Source organism: Balaenoptera ricei, chromosome 14 (genome assembly GCF_028023285.1).
Source record: "Balaenoptera ricei isolate mBalRic1 chromosome 14, mBalRic1.hap2, whole genome shotgun sequence".
Lineage (NCBI taxonomy): Eukaryota > Metazoa > Chordata > Mammalia > Artiodactyla > Balaenopteridae > Balaenoptera > Balaenoptera ricei.
Genome location: NC_082652.1, coordinates 66937483 through 66957561, shown reverse-complemented (window position 1 = coordinate 66957561; position 20079 = coordinate 66937483). Strand labels below are relative to the sequence as shown.

The following is a 20079-nucleotide window of genomic DNA, read 5'->3' as shown; positions in this document are numbered from 1 at the left end:
TTCATTGTCTAATCAGGCATTCCACAGATGCAGGGTACATCAACTGATTGTGAAGATTTAATCTGCTGCTCCTGAGGCTGCACAGAGAAATTTCCCTTTCTCTTTGTCCGCACAGCTCCTGGGTTTCAGCTTTGGATTTGGCCCTGCCTCTGCATGTAGGTCACACTCTGGCATCTGTTCTTCACCCACACAGGAGGGGGTTAAAGGAGGGCTGATTAGGGGGCTCTGGCTCACTCAGGCCGGGGGAGAGAGGGGTATAGAATGCGGCACAAGCCTGCGGCAGCAGAGGCCAGTGTGACATTGCAACAGCCTGAGGTGCGCCATGTGTTCTCCTGGGGAAATTGTCCCTGGATCACGGGACCCTGGCAGTGGTGGGCTGCACAGGCTCCCGGGAGGCGAGGTGTGGATAGTGACCTGTGCTTGCACACAGGCTTCTTGGTGGCTGCAGCAGCAGCCTTAGCATTTCATGCCCGTCTCTGGTGTCTGCGCTGATAGCCGTGGCTCACACCTGTCTCTGAAGCTCTTTTAGGCAGTGCCCTGAATCTCCTCTCCTCATGCACCCCGAAACAACAGTCTCTTGACTCTTAGGAAGTTCCAGACTTTTTCCCGGACCCCCTCCTGGTTAGCTGTGGTGTACTAGCCCCTTCTGGCTATGTTCATGCAGCCAACCCCTGTCCTCTCCCTGGGATCTGACCTCCGAATCCCGAGCCTCAGCTCCCAGCCCCCACCCGTCCCAGCGGGTGAGCAGACAAACCTCTCAGGCTGGTGAGTGCTGGTTGGTCCTGATCCTCTTTGCGGGAATTTCTCCGCTTTGCCCTCTGCAGCTCTATTGCTGCACTCCCCTCCATGGCTCCAAAGCTTCCTCCAAGCCCACTCCCGTCTCCACCAGTGAAGGGGCTTCTTAGTGTGTGGAAACTTTTCCTCTTTCACAGCTCCCTCCCAGAGGTGTAGGTCCCCTCCCTATTTTTTTGTCTCTGTTTTTTCTTTTTCCCTACCCAGCTACGTGGGGAGTTTCTTGTTTTTGGGGAGGTCTGAGGTCTTCTGCCAGCATTCAGTAGGTGTTCTTTAGGAGTTGTTGCACATTTAGATGTATTTTTGATGTATTTGTTGGGAGGAAGGTGATATCCACATCTTACTCCTCCGCCATCTTGAAGGTCCTCTCAATGGTGGATGCCATTTTTAAATTTTTTGACATTTACTTTACAATGCGCTTCAATTTATGTATAAGTTCCAAGAGTTGAATTTAAGATTTTGATTTTATTTATTAAATTCAGTTTGTTACTTTTGTTTTTGAATCTTCTATCTCCTTAATAGCATTTTGTCTGTTTGATCTATTAATTACAAAGAAAGATGTGTTGAAATTTCCAATGTCGCTGGTAGATATTTAAATTTCTTACTGTAGAACTAACAATTTTTGCTGTATATAGTTTTAGGCTACATTGTGAGATATAGAATTAGTATAACCTTCTGGTTAATTGAATCTTTATCACAATCCTATCTGATGCTATCTAGCTTTTAACTGATAAATTTAGTCATTTATGTTTATTATAACTATTAACATGTCTGTTTGTCCTGCTTTTACTATGTCTTTCTATTTTCTTTTTTGATGAACTGATTGGTTGTGTTTTTTTTTCTTGATAGTGATTTGGAAATTATACACTCTTTCTGGTTTTTTTAGTGGTTACTATTGAAATTTTAGCATACATACTTACTGTGACAAGACCTAAATTTAACCACCATCTCTAATTCCCTCTTAGACAAATCAAGAACCTTAGAAATTTCTAATGGTAATAACCCTGCATCTAGGTTGCATGCCAATTTTGAAAGTAGAGTATTTTAGCTCTACTTTAAATTATTTTTAAATTCACATATTATATGCTGTTGTTTTGTAGAGTCATATTTGTTCAGATTTACCTACCTGTTTGCCAGTGTGTTTGCTTGCCAATTCTTCTTGCATCTAAGACCTCTTTTCTGGTGTCAATTTTCTTCTTCCTCCTGAAGTACTATGCTTTAGAAGTTCCTTTGGTTAAGTAAGGTCTATTGGTGGTAAACTCTGTTTTTGTTAATTTGAAAATTATTTTATTTCATTTTCATTCTTGAAAGAAATTTCAGGATACAGAATTCTAGATTGAGTTCTAATGCCCCCACCCCCCAAAATCCTCTGGCTTCTGTTAGTCCAATTGCCATCATCTGTCTTTTCTCTCTTGATGTTCTTAAGATCTCTGTCTTTGGCATTCTGATGATTCTCTTCAAAACGTCTAGGTGTGTCTGGGTTAGACAGAATGCCATGTTCTAAACCCATAAGTTCAGAATGTGGGTGGAGATGGAGAAGGTGTAGGAGAGAAGGTTAGAATGCCATGTTCTAAACCCATAAGTTCAGAATGTGGGTAGAGATGGAGAAGGTGTAGGAGAGAAGGTTAAATAAGGATCAAGTCCTGAAGAGGTAGTTAGTTTTTGTATTAAATTATAGATATTAATTACCTTTTATGTGATTGACCTTTTTTCCACAAGACAAATACAGGGTATTAATTTAGTATTCTAGTTAATTTGGTTCAGATGGAGAATTTACAATGTGCATAAGGAAATATGGTATTCAAAAAGGGTATGTGTATAGAGAAAAATGTTTGAGCTTTGGGCTAGTAAATTGCAATATGGATGATACCTACTTGGGAAGATTTCTTAGAGGAGGTATTTCTTGATCTAAGATTTAATGAGATAGGCAGTGGGAAGAAAAGTGACATTCCTTGAGGGTAGTAATGCAGACAACCCTAAATGTGGGGCTAAGGAGGCTGTTGAACATTACAAAGAAGTCCCAGCCAGGGGACCTACTGTAGGAGATGTGATCTGCTCCCCCAGGTGGTGATTTTGTGCCCCTTCACTGGCATCCAGCAGACCTTCCCTTGCAGCAACTGGCTGGATGAGAAGAAGGCAGATGGGCTGATCGAGAGGCAGCTCTACGAGATGGTGTCTCTCAGGAAGAAGAGGCTGAAAAGTAGGTGGAGGGGCCCAGAGCCAGCAAAGGCCAGGATGTCAAACCACTGGGCACTCCTTCTTCTCAATTCTCCTCTGGAAAGGAAGGGAAAGGGTCCCCCAGGGACCTCAGTTCTCCAAGGTACAGACCACACAGAGTTACAGACGTGGCACCAAGGCTGATACTCCAGCAGCCCCAAATCGTTAAGTTGCTGTGATGGGCTGGTTGTTAAACTGAATGGTTGAACACAGTGCACTCTGAATGTACTGGCCACAGGGTGGGTGGAGTCAACTCTTCCCCCTATTTAAAACATACTAATAGACTCTCACCATTAAAAGGAACATTAAGGCACACTCTTTCAAATAACAAGGAATCCTTGACTTCCCAAATTTAGTATTTGTTATAATGGGTTTCTGAGAGTAGGACACACCTGTATACAACCTGCACTTCAGTCCTGATCACCTTTGATTTGCTTGTCTTCCCCACTGGTAGCTTGAAAATCTCTTCATTTTTGAAGTTTATGGTACAACTTGACCTGTCTCTACAGAATTCCCATGGTCCCTGTGGGTCTGGACGACCGACTTGAAGAAAGCTGGTACCAACTCTCCTATCTTCATCCAGATTTATGGACAGAAGGGGCGGACAGATGAGATTCTCCTGAATCCCAACAACAAGTGGTTCAAACCTGGAATAATTGAGAAATTTAGGGTAGGAAGTGTGACAGAGTGGGAGGGAAGAAGGAGGAAGGTGTGTAAGAAGCATTTGTCATGGGATTCTGGTTTTCTAAGCCAGGTTTGGATCAAGTTTGAAGACAAAAAGGTAAAATAGAGTCCCTAGACCCCTGCAAGGAATGCCACATGTAATGTACGGGCAATGTACTGATGGGGTGCAGTTTAGATCTGGCCCTTCATCTGAATCAAACAGTCCAGAACCAAGCATGGGAGAAGAAGCAAGTATGTAATGGCTTTGGACATTCAGGAGCCTGGTGACTTGGGGAATCATTGTAGAGCAGAGACCCTGAGCACAGTTAGTGTCAAACCAACCAATGTGGACTGAATTAGAGAGTGAGGAGCAAATTTAAAGGAAAGTATACATTTTGGAACATTTAAAAAGAAATTCAGCTTTAAATTTTCAGTATGTATGTAAGCAGAGCAAGGCTTGTTTTGTCAACGGAAGTGCAGCTCTGACCTTTAGGTAAGAATAATTTGTAATTTGCAGCTCTCTTCTCAGAGCACCCCGTTGGCGCTTCTATTATACCTTCAGTTCATTGCTCTTTATGTATTTGTCTTCCTGGCTAGACTTTGAGCCCCTAGGGAAAGGGCATGACCACTGTATTGATCTTTTTGTCTGTTTCAGTGCCCAGCAGAGTCCTGAGGCCGTGGGCCTGTGCTAATTTGCAGGGCTGCCATATGGATTTTGTAATTGAAAGCTTATTGCTTGGAAGATTTTATTTAGTCTGGATCCTACTGTGGGTCAGTTATTTTTGTTCAGTTTCACCAGCCCAGACTGAACCTTAGCTCTACATGGCTGTCTCTCCCTCATGTGCCATTGGTTAAAAGAGCACAAGAAGATAGAATATATGAGGGTGGTTTGAAGCAAACCCACCCTTGATGCTGAAGAAACAGCTCAAAGTGGGTACCCTCCTGGCAGGGGGTCAGCTATGAGGATAAACACATTTCACTTGGTTCTGTCCACTCAGACCTTGTTATCTCTCACCATAGATTGAGCTCCCAGACCTCGGCAGGTTTTATAAGATTCGGGCATGGCATAATAAAAGGAGTCCTGGTTCTGGATGGCATTTAGAAAGGGTGAGATGTACCATCTTGGGGGTTAGAAGGTGGTTGGGAGAGGAACCAAAATGGTCTCTTTCTAATGACCTTGTCTTGTTAGTTTGCCTTTATCTGTTGGGAGTGTGGGTGGGGAAGGGTTGTAGTGAGACCTAAATTTGGACACATGACACATGGACTTCCTGATGCGGACAGGACTTCCAAAGTAGACTAAGAAGTTGCTTAGGTTGCAGCAGGCTTGCACTGTGTCCTAATCACCTGGCTGCTAGGCAACTGTGGGTCTCCAGGGGACCAGAGGGATAAATATTAATCTGGCACTCCATCTTCCACAAGAGTCATCCCTAGGGGACGGCCTTGTCCTCCTTGAGATGAACTAGCAGAACGGGAACCTCAAGGCATGGACGAATATCTCTGGTACACCCTCTTGCTCACTCCAGGGCTTCATTCCAGATGACCCTGATGAACACTCTGACCAAGGACAAGTATAACTTCAACTGCAATCGCTGGCTGGATGCCAATGAGGATGACAATGAGATCGTTAGGGAAATGACTGCTGAGGGTCCAACAGTACGGAGGATAATGGGCAGTAAGTATTGACTGGCTCTCATCCTGGGGGAGGTAATGGAACTCTTACTTGGTGTGCCAATGGGTGTCTAGCCCATGAGCTGGTAGTCTTGTCCACTATGCATCGTCAGGCTCCCTCTGAATGAGGAATGGGTTTAGAAGGTCCTAGACTCAAGACCGGCTTGTAGGAACCATCTCCAAGGCATGATGCTAAGGCATTATGATGGGCATGGGTGAGAATGGGGAGATTTCTGGGTCTTCAGGTTGGCTATGAGGGGATGAGAAGAATCCACACTGAACAATATTTCTCCAGGCACTCCCTGAAATTAAAGGAAACATCCACTTCGAATTATGCATAAGATGGTCCTCAAAAAGGAAGGCTGGATCTGGGTTCTTATAGCCACACTTGACTGCTCCCTTATGAATCCTCTATTTCTTTTTGCGACTAGTAGAAGAGAGCTGAGCTTTTAATCTGGAGTCTAGCATCCACATTCAAAGAGGGAAAAGGAGATTATTTTGCCTCTAGGTTATACCACCAGAGTGCTGGCAAATACACGGCACATGTCCTAACCTTTTCCCTTGGCAGACATTACTGAGTAATCACAGCATTCTCTCCCATTTAGTCTGAAATGAGCTTCATAGCCCTCAATATAGCACTGCAAGCAAACATTAGCAATTGATCAGAATTGGCACTTAATATAATTAACCTATTTTCTATCCTTGTGGCTGTGCTTAATTTTTTTAAATAGTAAAATAACATTGCAAAATTACAAAAAGTAAATTACAATGTCACCCATAGTTCCAGTAGTCCTTCTAAGTATTTGGATAGTGTCACTTCTCAGGCATTTGCACACCCAGTAGAAGCTCTGTATATATATTATTAAACAATTTGAACAGAGTTAAATACACAAAAACATAGAAACCCCAAACAGCAAATATCTAAAAAGGGATCATCCTGTTAGTCTAATTAGGCATTGCTTGCAATTAGTACTATTTTATGATTCTTCTTCATTTTTAATTAAAATGGACTATGGAATTAATTAAAATGGACTAATTAAAATGGACTATGGAATATTTGTGTTCAAAGGTCCTTAAAATAGACTGATGCAGATAAGGAAACTGAGGAAGTTCTTGCCCTGTTTATACAGTTAGAGACAGAGTGAGACCTAGAACAAGATCTCCTGCCTCCTGGGTCAGCAAACTATACTCTGCCTTTTCACATTCAGCAGTATTTTCTTTGGCAACAAGGCTATCATCTCCCTGTAAATATGATAAATAACATATGATTCCTGCCCACCCCCCAATTAGGACTCCATGTAACATGTATCCCACCAAGGGAGAAACACACCCGCTGTTACCTGATCTGCCCTCTTTATGTGCCAGAATTGAGCCTGCAGGTATGAACAGTTGAAGAGATGGTCTTGGGATCTAACTGCTTTCTAAATCCTTCTAACCAGTTCTCATAATTTTAGCCCCTCACTCCCTATTTCTAAAGTTACCTGGTGCTGTCATTCCTGAGACATTTTGCAACCTTACTTCTCAAATTTCACAGCTGATAGCTCTGATCAATTCTCTCTGGTCTGTTAAGTCAGGGGACCTCAAACTTCAGCACTGTCACCTGAAGGGCTTCTTAAAACACAGATTGCTGGGGCTCACCCACAGATTTTCTAATTCAGTAGGTCTGGGGTGGGGAGCTCAGGAATTTGTCCAACAAATTTCTAGGGGCTGTCAGTGCTCCTGGTGAGGACCCACTGTGCTAAGGCACTGTGAAAAGCACACTTTTCTAGCTGTGCTCCAGCTTCTGAAATTTGGTTGCTGTTGTCTATATTCATCCCTTTCCCTGAGCCTTATTGGTGAAAATTTTTTGTTTGGTTAAATCTTTAAAATACCTGTATGCTATCGTTTTAGTGATTTTTTTCAGAGAGAAAGCTGCCATTTTTACTTAAATGTCCAGGATGTTCTTTTACCTCCATCTCCTCCTTACCTTGACTGAAGCATGGCTCCCCTCCCCCCAAAACCCAGTTTTCCATCCTCACAACTGTGGGGCTAGCGGGAGGGGGCATTCTCCTGACTCCCTCTGCCCTTTCGGCCTTGAGGCTCACACCACCCACCATGTGGCCTCTGCCCCAGCTCATTTCCATCTTCTGTTCACTCTGGACATGTTCCTCTTTTGCAAGGTGCCCCCTGGGCATTCTCTAGACCCCTCAACTCCTACCATTGTTCTAGGACAGTGAACTAGTCTGCTTGGGCTGCCATAACAAAATACCACAGACTGGGGGGCTGAAACAACATAAATTTATTTTCTCACAGTTCTGGAGGCTAGAAGCCCAAGATCAAGGTGTTGGCAGGTTGGCTTTCTCCTGAGACGTCTCTCCTTGCCTTGAAAATGACCATCTTCTCGCTGTGTCCTCACATGATCTTTCCCCTGTGTGTGTGCTCATGTCTATGTCCTAATCTCTTCTTATAAGCACATCAATCATATTGGATTAGGGCCCACACATACGACCTCATTTTACTTTATTTACTTCTTTAAAGATCCTACTTCCAAATACATTCTGAAGTACTGGGGGGTTATGACTTCAACATATGGATTTGATGGGGGGGGGGACACAATTCAGCCCATAACAGATAGTGTCTCTGAAAGTATGCTCAAGGTCCCATTTATATAAAAATTGCCTAGAGTGTTTGTTAAAATGAAGATCCCTGGGCCCAATCCCAGATATACTGACTAGGCTCTCTGAGGGCTATGCCTGGTAATCGGTACTTTTATCAAGCACACCAAGTAATTTTTGCGCATATCAGAACCTGAGAGCTTTTTTTCTGCTTCCATCAACGTCCATGTGGAAAACCCATTCATCCACGTGCTGGTCCTCATCCACTTTGCTCACCTCCACCTCCCTCCCATGCAACCAGCCACTCCCCAGTACCTCACTTGGGCTCATCCCACAAAGCTGCTCCTCTGAACTCTGACTCAGTCCCCACCTCTGACTCAGGCTCCTGCCCTCCCAGGCCTCTCATGACCTTGATGACACTCACACCACCCTTGAACTTGAACGCCATCCAGTTCCTTCCTCCCCACATTTCTCCTGCTCTGTCAAGGACTTGTGGGTGTGTGGAGGATGTATTTCAGGGACAAGCCGTTAAGAAATCATCCAGGGGAAAGAAAAAGTGGTCCTGAAATTGGGCAGGGTTCAGGTAGACTGCGGAGGAGGACATAAATTCAAGAAACACTCTGAAGGTGGAACTGGTAGGAGTTGAATGAATGCTGTAGACACAGGAGGGAGGTAAACTTCCTACTGAGCAAGATGGGAGAAACTTTGTTCAGGCATTTGAGCTAGGTCTTCCATGGTAGGGATTTGATAGATAAGGAGAGATCACGGTGGGAGGGGCGGGGAGGAAGAGCATTTCTATAGGTTACATACAAAAACACCCTTGAAACATTTTAAACAGTGTATAAGATATGGGGCTATCATAGCTGTCTTTTGTTTGTTTTTGCCTTCTGTGATACTATTAAAGAACAACTGCAATTTAAAAAAATTCTCTAATGACTAGTATTGGATTGAAGTGAGATAAGCTGTGATCTGGCACCATTTACTGGAGTGTTTGAACCTCTAGCAACAGAATACAAAGAAACTATAAGGGACTAAAAATAACTGCAGTTGGGGGCAATTATAAGATACAAAAAGACCACAAACCAACTGCCATTCCTGAGGTACCGGGAGCGAAAGCATAATCCCTGCACACAGCACCACCAAGGGTGTGGACAAACACCTAAGCCGCCCCTCCAGCCTGACCCACCGATCCGCCCCCACCCTCACCCCATTTAAGGGACCAGCTCGCCCTCCTCAGAGAGCAAGCAAGGGCACCTCTTACTTGTTTTCACTCCCTCGTGCTGTGGCACGAGTCCCAGTAAAGCTTTGCCTGAATTTCTCTTCTGGCCTCTTGTCAATTTCTATTGATTAACGAGTTCAAAGACCCATGTCAGTGACAGAAGGGCTGTCTGTCCTGGCTATAAGGGCAGTTTAATGCCTTCTGGGGGTCCTTGGCAGTACTTTGGAGCCCATATCAACTCTAATTTCTTTCCCCCAACTGTTCTTTCTGGCCCACATAAATTCCTCTTGTTCTTGGAACACTCCCATGTCCTCACTCACCTCTACAGGAACTCAAATCTCCTTTTCTGGTCTGGATGCTTCTTTGTAACAGTAAATAGAGCTGGTGGCAACATCTCACTTCCCCAGTTGGTACCAAGGTATACCAAGGTATACCAAGGTATGATGTGCAGGGCTTCCTGAAAATCCCTTCAGTGGAGAGTCTTGGACTCATGTAAAATGAGTAAATACCAATTTAAAACCAATTCTCTAAGTTTGAAATTGTGTACTCCTAGTTTACTTAAAAAATAAGGGCCAGTCAAACAAGCAATTAACACCACATCTGAGAGCCAAGATGCCTTCGGGGGTGATTGCACTGATTAACACAGACCAGGAGACACAGACAAAACACTCAACAGCCCACAATTTATCTCCACCTTGCCTTTCCCTCAGGAGCTATGTGAGGTAGTAAAACCAGTGAGATCCGCATTCTCCACTGCATGTCCAGCAGAAGGGATTACAAACCACTGATGAGCGGCAAGAGACCACTGGACTCAAGTGCTGAAAACCGTAACCTCTTGCTAATCAGGCGGACCTGTAATTTTAAAATTAAAGTACAAGAGGCTCTAGTACTTACCCATCTGTTTAAAGTCTTTCACTGCCAATGGCTAATATAATTATTTTTAATTGTCCACAGACTTCTTGCCAGGAAGGTGCTTAGAACATCAGTGGCAGGTGGGCTGGGAGTGGCCCCTAGAGAGAATTGGGACCCCTGACAATGTCCAGCCAATAGGACCTTCGAGCTCCTGAACAAAGGGGACTGGAATTCCCAGGCATAGAGATTTCTAAATTCCCTCATCAGCTTGCCTCTGGGAACGGCCTAATAGATACAGCCCAGAAAGGCAAAACCGAACTTCATCAGAAGTCAGAATGAAGTGAGACTGGTGCCCTCCCTTCCCTTTTGTGCTTCCACGTTTCAGTACTCACTCCAGTTTACGCTCTTTGTTCCTCTTACTGTTAACACAGCCTATCATTGGGAGCTTAACACAAAAGCATCAGCTTCATTTATGCGAAGGCTAAAAGTTTAAAATATTTATCTTCTGAATTTTAACAGAGTTGATTGGAGAGGCAGCAGTGGTTGAATTTCAGGTGCTGTCCCTCTGAAGAGGCAGTGTTGGGGGCAGGAGACTCTTTACCAGCCCCATTCAGGCAGGTCTGTGGATAAGCAGTTATCCTTGACCTTTTCTTCTAACAAATGCTTTTGTTATAGACACTATATATTCAGACCCACATATTTAAAGGTCAAATTTAATTTTCAGATGTCTTCATATCTCCAAATAAAAATGGGTATATAACTGAAAAATTAAATTAAACTTACTGGTGATTTGTCTCATTCCTCATGTACTTTATATTCATTTTAGATGGACCACCAATGAGTAGTGTCCATTTTTTAAAACAGCTTTATTGAGGTATTCATTTTCCATACAATTCATTTATTTAAAGTATTCAGTGGCTTTTAGTATATTGATAGAGTCATGTATCCATGACCACTATCAAATTCCAGACCATTTTCATTGCATAGCCATACCCATTAGCACTCACACCCATTCCCCCACCTCACTCCTTATCTCTGTACTTACCCATCTGTTTAAACCAATAATCTATTTTTTGTCTCTATAGATTTGCTTGTTCTTGACATTTCATATAAATGGAATCATTTAATATATGACTCTTTGTATCTGTTTCTTTCACTTAGCATAATGTTTTTAATGTCCATTCACCTTGTAGCATGCATCTGTATTTCATTTCTTTTAAATGCTGAATAATATTTCACTGTATGGATATACCACATTCAACTGTTAATGGACATTTGGGTTGTTTCTACTTTTTGGCTATTATGAATAATGCGGCTATGAATATTCATGTAAAGTTTTTGTGTGGACATATGTTTTCAGTTCTCTTGGATATATACCTATGAGCTGAATTGCTGGCTGTATGGTAATGCTGTTTTGAGTTTTGAGAAACTATCATACTATTTTTCAAACAGCTGCACCATTTTGCTTTTCCATCAGCAATGTATGAGAGTTCCAATTTCTCTACATCATTGCCAACACTTGTTATTCTTCTTTATTATTCTTTTTTGCTATTGTTTTGGCTATTCTGGGTTCCTTGAAATTCCATATGTATTTTAGAGATGGCTTGTCAATTTCTACAAAGAAATCATTTAAGATTGTGATGGAGATTGCATTTTATCTGTAGATCAGTTTGGGAAGTATTGCCATCTTAACAATATTGTCTTCCAATCTGTGAACATCTTTAATTTCTTTCAACAGTTTTTTAGTTTTCAGAGCTTAAGTTTTTCACTTTTTTTTTTACTGAGGTATAATTGACTTACAATGTTATATTTAGTTTCAGGTGTACAACATAATGATTCAATATTTGTATATATTGCAAAGTGATCACCACAGTAAGTCTAGTTAAAATCCATCACAACACGTTGTTACATAATTTTTTTCTTGTGATGAGAACTTTTAAGATCTACTGTATTAGCATTTTCAAATATGCAATATAGTATTATTAACCATATTTGCCATGCTGTACATTACATCTCCATGACTTATTAATTGGTTTTCACTTGTTTTTTTAAAATTTATTCATAACTATTTTATTCTTTTTGATACTATTTTGAATGGAAATGTTTTCTTAATTTTATTTTCAGATTGTTCATTGAAAGGTAATAGAAATACAGTTGATTTTGTTATATTGATCTTGTACTCCACAACTTTGCTGAACTGTTATTAGTTCTAATAGTTTTTAGTGAATTCCTTATGATTTTCAATATACAAGATCATGTCATCCATGAAGAGAGATAGTTTTACTTCTTTCCAATCTGGATACCTAATTGCCTTGGCTAAAACCTCCAATACCATGTTGAATAGAAGTGGTGGGAGCAGAGATCCTTGTCTTGTTCCTGATCTTAGGGGGAAAGCATCCACTCTTTCACCATTAAATATGATGTCAGCTGTGGGTATTTCATAGATGACTTTTATGGGTTGATGAAGTTCCCTTTTATTCTTAGTTTGCTGATTTTTCATCAAGAAAGAGTGTTGAATTTTGTCAAATGCTTTTTCTGAGCCTATTGAGATGATCATGTGATTTTTGTTTTTTTATTCTATTGATATGATATATTACATTACTTGATTTTCAGAAATTTAACTTGTATCCCTGGGATAGATCCTACCTTGCCATGGTGTATAGTTCTTTTTTATGGGGCTGAATTTGTTTTGCTAATATTTTTTTGAGAATTTTTGCATCTGTATTCATAACATTGGTCTGTAGTTTTCTTTTCTTGTGGTATCTTTGTCTGGTTTTGGAGCAGGGATATGCTAGCCTCACAAAATGAGTGCAGAAGTATTTCCTTCTACTTTATTTGAGAAGAATTGGTATTAATTCTTCTTTACATGTTTGGTAAAATTCAGTAGTGAAGACATCTAGGCCTGGGTTTTTCTTCATGTGTAGTTTTCTGAATTCTGATTCAATCTTTTACTTGTTATAAATTTATTCCTATTGTCTATTTCTTCTTGAGCCATCCTTTTACTCTCAACCTATTTGTGTCTGAATGTAAAGTGTGTCTCTTCCATATATCAGATAGTTAGATGCATTATTTATTCTGCCAATCTCTGTGTAATAAGGAATATGACTTCTTTTTCATATTTGACTGCTGACAGCTTTCCAGTTACACCAGTAGCTTTCTGCCTCATGTCTGGGCAATTTGGTAAGAAAGCCTGGATGCTCCCTTCCTTCACACTTGTGGAAAGTTCAAGCCATACAAGGACCCATGTGAAGAAACTCTCACCCCTTAACCACCATAAAATGTCAAACCAGTCATCCCTCTCTGCTGTCTCCAGCCATTTTTGGACCTGCTTGAGGGCCTATCATGCTCTCCCCAGAACTCCTCATTATGTGAATAATCATTTTATATTCACTCTTGGTACATGCGTGGTATCATCAGCCTTGATAGCTGAGCAAATTTGGAGTAGGGAGACCCATCCTGTCTCTGCAGGATTACCACATTTTGCCTTTTGATTGAAATATTTAGTCCATTTACATTTAATGTAACTACTAATAAGGCAAGATTTATGTCTGCCATTTTGCTATTTGCTTTCCATATATCTTGTCTTTTTTTGTTGTTTCTTTATTCTTCTTTCTTTTGTGGTAAATAGATATTTTCTAGAATAACATTTTAGTTCCCTTGTTTCTTTTAATATATATATATATATATATATATATATAGAGAGAGAGAGAGAGAGAGAGAGAGAGAGAGAGTTATTTTCTTAGTAGGAAGAATTACACTTAGGGAATTATACCAGGGAATTACAATTCACATCTTAACTTATAACATTCTAGTTCAGATAAATACCAACTTAATTTCAGTAATATACAAAAACTCTGCTCCAGTGTAGGTTTGTTTCTTTTCACTTCCTTTGTGCTATATTGCCATACAGATTATATCTTTGTACATTATAAACCCACCAATGCAGTTTTATATTTATTGCTTTATGCAGTTGTCTTTTATATAAGATTTGAGAGGAAAAGAGTTACAAACAAAAATTAAAGTATACTGTCTATATATTTACCTAAGTCATTGCTTTTCCTGGTTCTCTTTATGTCTTTGGGTGTGTTCAAGTTACTGTCTAATGTCCAATGTGAAGGACTCCCTTTAGTATTTCTTGTAGAGCAGGTCTGATGGTGATGAATTCTTTTATTTTTGTTTATCTGGGAATGCCTTAATATTCCCTTCATTTAAAAAAATAGACTTTTTAGAGCAGTTTTAGGTTCAGAGCAAAATCCCTCTGCTTCACTGACTGCTGCTTCTCATCTGAGTTGCTGGCTTCTCCTGGGCTTGACCTCTAATGTTGGTATCCCTCTATAGTCCTTGTCTGCATCCTCTCCATAGGGGATCTCATCTGGTCCTGTGACTTTCAGTGGAATCTATATGCCTATGATAAACAAAGTCAGGTCAACACTCCTGACCCTCCACACACATATTCAACTGCCATCTTGACCTCTTTTTATGATCATCTAATAAACATCTCAAATTTATAATGAACAAACAACCATTGATTTTTATCTCCAAACCCATCATTCTCCCCAAGTGTCCCTACGTCTTGTTGCCAACACTATTCACCTAGTTGCCCATGCCAGAAACCCAGGAATCATCCCTGGTTCCTCTCTTTCCCTCAATTACCTATCCAGTCCATCACCAAGTACTGTTGTTTGTACCTCAAAAATATATCTCTAATCTACCGACTTCTCTCCATCTCCACTGCACCCCCAGTCCTAGGCATCCTCCTCTCTTTTCTTGACTACTGTAATTATTCCACTAACTGGCCTCTCTGATTCACTCTTTCTTCCCCTACCATCAGTTCTCCACATGGCAGCCAAATGCTCTTTAAAACATAGATCAGACTAAGTTACTTCCTTGCTTAAAGTCCTTTAAAGGCTTCCTGTTGTATTAAAAGCAAAAACACAAAGGAAGCCACATGTCTCACCTTGACCTATCACACATCACCGGTCTTAACCCTGTCCACCTCTGGGCCTCATCTCATCCCCTCCTTCTCCCTCCACTCCAGCCATATTGGCCTTCTCTCTGCTCCTGAAACATAGCTGCTCATCTCCACATTGGGGCTTCACACTTACCAGCACCCTCTTCTCTCACTGCGCCTGTGGCTGGCTCCTATCACCAACATTTTAGTCCAAGCCTTGCCTCCTTGCAGCAGGCTTTTCTGCATCTCTAAATCATCTTCACCCCCTTACTGCACACCTCCCTACTTCCATTACACCCTATGGCATCACTCCATTATACTATCTTTGTTACAGATACAACTCAGAAATTTTCCTGTTCATGATTTATGATCTTACTGTCCATCTCTCCTCTCCACTCTTCCATTCTCAACTTTAATATAGGTGCCATTGAACAGGAGTCTGTTTGTCTTGCTCATTGCTGAATCCCTGCACCTATAATAATGCCTGCCACTTACTAGGCTTCAGTAAACAGATATTGGGCAAAGGAATGAATGAATGAATGAATGAATTTCACTTTTAGCTTAGGAAGTAAGGCCTTATGTGCCAGATGCAGGTTTGCCTGCTCCACTGTACATTTTCAACATGGGAAGAAGATGCTGCCCTTCCCACAGCAGCTGCACTTTGTGCCTTTCTGTCTGCTTCTCTTCCTGGCATGTCCATGGCACTGGGGAGTTCTGAAGAGAAGGGAAGGCTTAGTTCTGGTTCAAAAGAAAAGTTATCTTACTTTTCTTAAGAAGACAGGACTCATGAATTGGAGGACAACCTAAGGCAAAAAGTCTACTGGGTTGGATGGAATCAAGTGCCAAAATGTTTGAATTAGACCCGTGGTCCCCAAACACTGCCAACTCCACCAGAATCCCCTGTGGGAGCTTGTAAATAATGCAGTTTTAGTGGTCCCGCTCTGGAAACTAAGATTTGGGAAGTCTGAGGTGCTGCTTAGGAATCTGAATTCTTATAAAAGTTTCCCATGGGATTCTGACAATTAGCCAGGATTGGGAACCTCTGGCCTGTCTGGGACAAGGGATTTGCAGATGAGCTGGCCCTTGACTGGTGTGAGGCAGCTGGCGGAATGAGCAAGGTCAGCCCAGATGAGAGCCGGGTGGAGAGGGGGAGGCAGTGCTCAGAGGTGGGGAGCAGCAGGGCCAGTGCTGGGAGCAGGGGGCTGCCAGCCAGTTGTGTCCCTCTCTCTGCCTGCCAGTGGCCCGGTACCGTGTGACAGTGTGCACTGGGGAACTTGAAGGTGCGGGAACGGATGCCAACGTCTACCTCTGCCTTTTTGGTGACGTGGGGGACACGGGGGAGCGGCTGCTCTACAACTGCAGGAATAACACCGACCTCTTTGAGAAGGGCAACGTAAGTTGCAGCAGTGCACCTCCCTCAGCCCCGCCCCACCCCTTCCCACTCCCTTTTCTTCCCTGTTCTAAGTAAAGCTGATCACTGGTACTGGTGCCTCGGCCAACAGAGAAGCTGTCTCTGGGTGCGGGAACAGGGAACTACATGCATGACAGCCACCAGGCTCCTAAGACTGGGAGTTGGAGAGCCACCTTAGAGAGGTCACAGTCCCCTTCCCACACCTTAGCTTTGAGAAGAGGGCAGAGCAGGAAGACACCTGGGGTGGGCAGGGAAGGAAGCTGGGCACCTTATGTGTGGACTGAAGGTCCCAGGCATGCAGAAAGCTGGGACACCTGAAGGAACATTGCTTCTCCACTAGGCATGACCACTGGAGGCAACTTGTTCGTTTCCTTTTTGAAAGAGAAATCTGGAAAGACGCTAAACATGGAAGTGGGAGAACTGGGTTCTATTCCTAGCCTCATTACAAACGTGCTAAATGTTCCCTTTGGTTTCCCCAACCATCACCTGGATTTACTGGGTAGGCTGTGTGAAACAATGGGGAAAGAGTCAGGAGGATCGGGGCCAGGCCCTCCATTCTCTGAGCCTCAGTTTCCTTGCGTCTGAAATGGGGGAAAGGATGCCTACCTGTGGCTGGCTGTTGTGAGGATTAGAGATGACAGATATACTGCCTGCTAGCAGACCTGACCCTCAGCACACAATAGGTGCTCAGTTAAGGGTCATAGTTCAATAATGTGAGACCCAAGTTTGCTCATCAGGTGAAGAGATTTGGTAAGCTTTGGTCCTCTCCTTCCTCTGCCACCTCTTCCTTAGCAAGGGAAGGGCAAGCCCTGGAATTCAAGTGGAGGTCTTTCTCCACCATTTCCTACTCTTTTCTTTCTACATCTTCTGATTCCTTTCTTCATGAATTCCACCCTCGAGTTCCTGTTCCCAGAGGGCCCCAGGTACACTTGTGTAGACTTGGCAACTCTGCAGCCCCTGCTGCATTCCTGCTGCTTCACTGGCAGGCAAAACTGTGAAATTAATAAGACTACTGGTCCCCCTAATCATTCCCTTTCTCAAAAGGGAGCCAGTGTCCTTCTGCAGCAAGGAGCCAGAGGAGATTAACCAAGGAATTAATTCATGATAAATGGTTAGTGGCTGATAACAGCTTAATATATTAATCCTCCTAAGGGATTTGCCTTTTAAAAGGACATCACAGGGAATGGCCATCGTTTATCCAAAAATACAGACCTCAGTTGTTGAGAACTTGACATCAAACATAGTCCAGTGGGAGAAATTGAGGGAGAGGTGCAATCTGTTCCTTATGGGTAGCCCCTGGCCCACCTGTGAAAGACCAATAGCCCAACCCATTGGCTATGGCTTTTAGGATTTCTGGGCCTGTGTCTTCCCTTGGTGTTTGGGTCCCAGGGGAGCCACCATCTAACTGGCCTTGCTGTCTTCCCCACAAAGGCCGATGAGTTCACCATTGAGTCCATCACCATGCGGAAGGTAAGGCGGGTGAGGATCAGACACGACGGCAAAGGCAGCGGCAGTGGCTGGTTCCTGGAGCGGGTGCTGGTGAGAGAGGAGGGGCAGCCCGAGAGCGACAACGTGGAGTTCCCTTGTCTCAGGTACATGAGTCCTGTCTGTTTTGATTTTCTCCAGCTTAGGTTATGGGCCTTAGTTTTGGGAAGACTCAGCCTATTCCAGGTGCAGGGAACAAAATAGTAGCTTAAGATATAGCCAGTGCAAAAAAAGAGGTGGCCCTGCTGGTGGCACTTAGACCTGGGCCTCATATCCCCGTTGCCCCCAACACACACAGGTGATGGAACAGCAGCATTGGGTGTCCCAGTGTGGTGCTACTAAGTCTATTAATTACCAAAATGTTGGCATTTTTCAATGATAAAATATGACAACTTCAGACTTTAACTGAGAGTTACCTCAGAGGCTTTGTTACATGCTGAACTAAACTTTTGAATTAAAGGTGGTTTTTTTCCCCATTTGGATGGCCTTCTACCACAGATTTTCCCTTTTAATATCTTGTCAAGATATTTTACTTTGTTTTCATTTCCTTACCCCAGCTTACTAGTGAGGTAAAGTTTCTTTTCTCTTTTGCCTTAAGCATTTGGATTTCTTTCACAGCCAGTTTGGGCTCTATCAGACGTTCCTGATAGAGACATTTCTATAATAAGGAGCAATACCAGCGTTTTTTGTGCTGTCTGGTTGGCCATTCCCATTCGCCCGTAGCAATGTCTGGGAGATGCATGCTTAACTGGAGCTTTGGATCAACTAGGCTCTGCAAATCCCAGGCCCAAGCTGAGTCTTGCACCTATGGACGAGGTGCTGCATGTCCAAGGTCACTTCCTTAGGGCTGGCCCAGCCTTCTTGCTTAAGGACAGCCCTCCTTGGAGTGGGTGGGGGCAGGTTGCCTAACAGCCCGGCAGCGAATGCATTGCTCTTTCTCTACCAGGCACACAGGCGCATTCGTGCACATATGTGCATGCAGACACATTTACTACAGTTGATTTGCTTACCACCACACCAGCCCAGGAAGAGCAGTTTCCCAGCTATGGAGGGCCACTGGGGCAATCCCAGGGCACAATGATTGTGAAATGTTTTGTCCATGACAAAGGCATCTACAGTCTTCAAAGTATGGCCACTGTTAGTATTAAGAGGATTACATTGGAAAAATAGGTAATGATGCAGGCAGTTCCAAGTCAGTGGCACTAATAGACAGAAAGAGGCTCCAAGTAAGGGTTGGGGAGCCAGGGAAGGCTTCCCAAGAGAGGCAGAACAGGACCTGGGCCTGGAAGGAAGATCGGAGAGTGAATGGATGGTGAAGAGAAGGGAGGGTGGCTCATCCAGGCTGGAGAAGTGGTGAGAGGCAGGGGACTGAGGAGGTGGTTCGCAGAGGTTGGTGAGGGCTGCCTGGCACATGGGGAGGGAGCACGAAGAAGGAGGGGGTGGGAGAGTTCTGGTCGCTCTTCAACACTGACCCGTTTGCTCCCTGCTGGACCCAGAGGCTGCCTGGCTGGGATGCTGGATGGAGCAGCCTTCCTTGTTTTATTCCCATCCACTCAAAAGATATTTATGAAGCATTTATATACGCTTGCTCCCTGTCCTCATGAAGTTTGTTGTCTGGAGGGGAACTAAACAATAAGCAAACGAATACACTAAGAAAGCCACAATTGCTAACTTTGAGGAGTGGGCTGGAGGAAACGCACAGTGGTGGCAGCAGCTGCTGGAGAGGCCACACTGAGATGGAGAGGGTGGGTCAGAGATGGAGAAGGTGGGTGGGTCTGTCTTCATGGGGACACTTAAGCTGACTTCTTGCAGGATGAAAAGGAGAGTGCCAGGGGAAAGAGCTTGAGGGTTCTAGAACTCAATGAGACCAAAACAGGTGGACGAAGGAGAAAGCCACCCAGTGGGGTCAGAGGTGGGCAGAGGCCCGTATCAGGAGGGCTTGGTGGGGCTCTTCCATTTTAGGTGGTTCCCTCTGGGTCCTGTGTGGAGGACAGGTGGTAGGGAGTCCAGAGAGGAAACAGAATGGCAGGAGGTGTTGTGGGGTCCATGACGGTATGTATTAGTTTGCTAGGGCTGCTGTAACAACGTACCACAAACTGAGTGGCTTAAACAACAGAATTTTGCTTCACAGTTCTGGAGGCCAGAAGTCCAAACTCAAGGTGTCAGCAGGACCATGCTCCCCTGAAGGAGCTCTGAACAGGGTCTGCTCCATACCTCTCAGCTTGTA

At 43.4% G+C, this 20079-nt stretch overlaps 1 protein-coding gene across 2 annotated transcripts in view; it reads left to right on the top strand.

Annotated features, from left to right (window-relative positions):
• The window catches only part of LOXHD1 (lipoxygenase homology PLAT domains 1), a 219867-nt gene that overhangs the window by 81082 nt on the left and 118706 nt on the right, over positions 1–20079 (top strand). For both annotated transcript variants that reach the window (XM_059894273.1, XM_059894272.1), the window contains exons 9-14: positions 2857–2992; positions 3519–3679; positions 4693–4779; positions 5209–5344; positions 16195–16349; positions 17799–17959. In XM_059894273.1, the coding sequence (XP_059750256.1) occupies positions 2857–2992; positions 3519–3679; positions 4693–4779; positions 5209–5344; positions 16195–16349; positions 17799–17959 (836 nt within the window). The remainder of the gene's footprint in view (positions 1–2856; positions 2993–3518; positions 3680–4692; positions 4780–5208; positions 5345–16194; positions 16350–17798; positions 17960–20079) is intronic.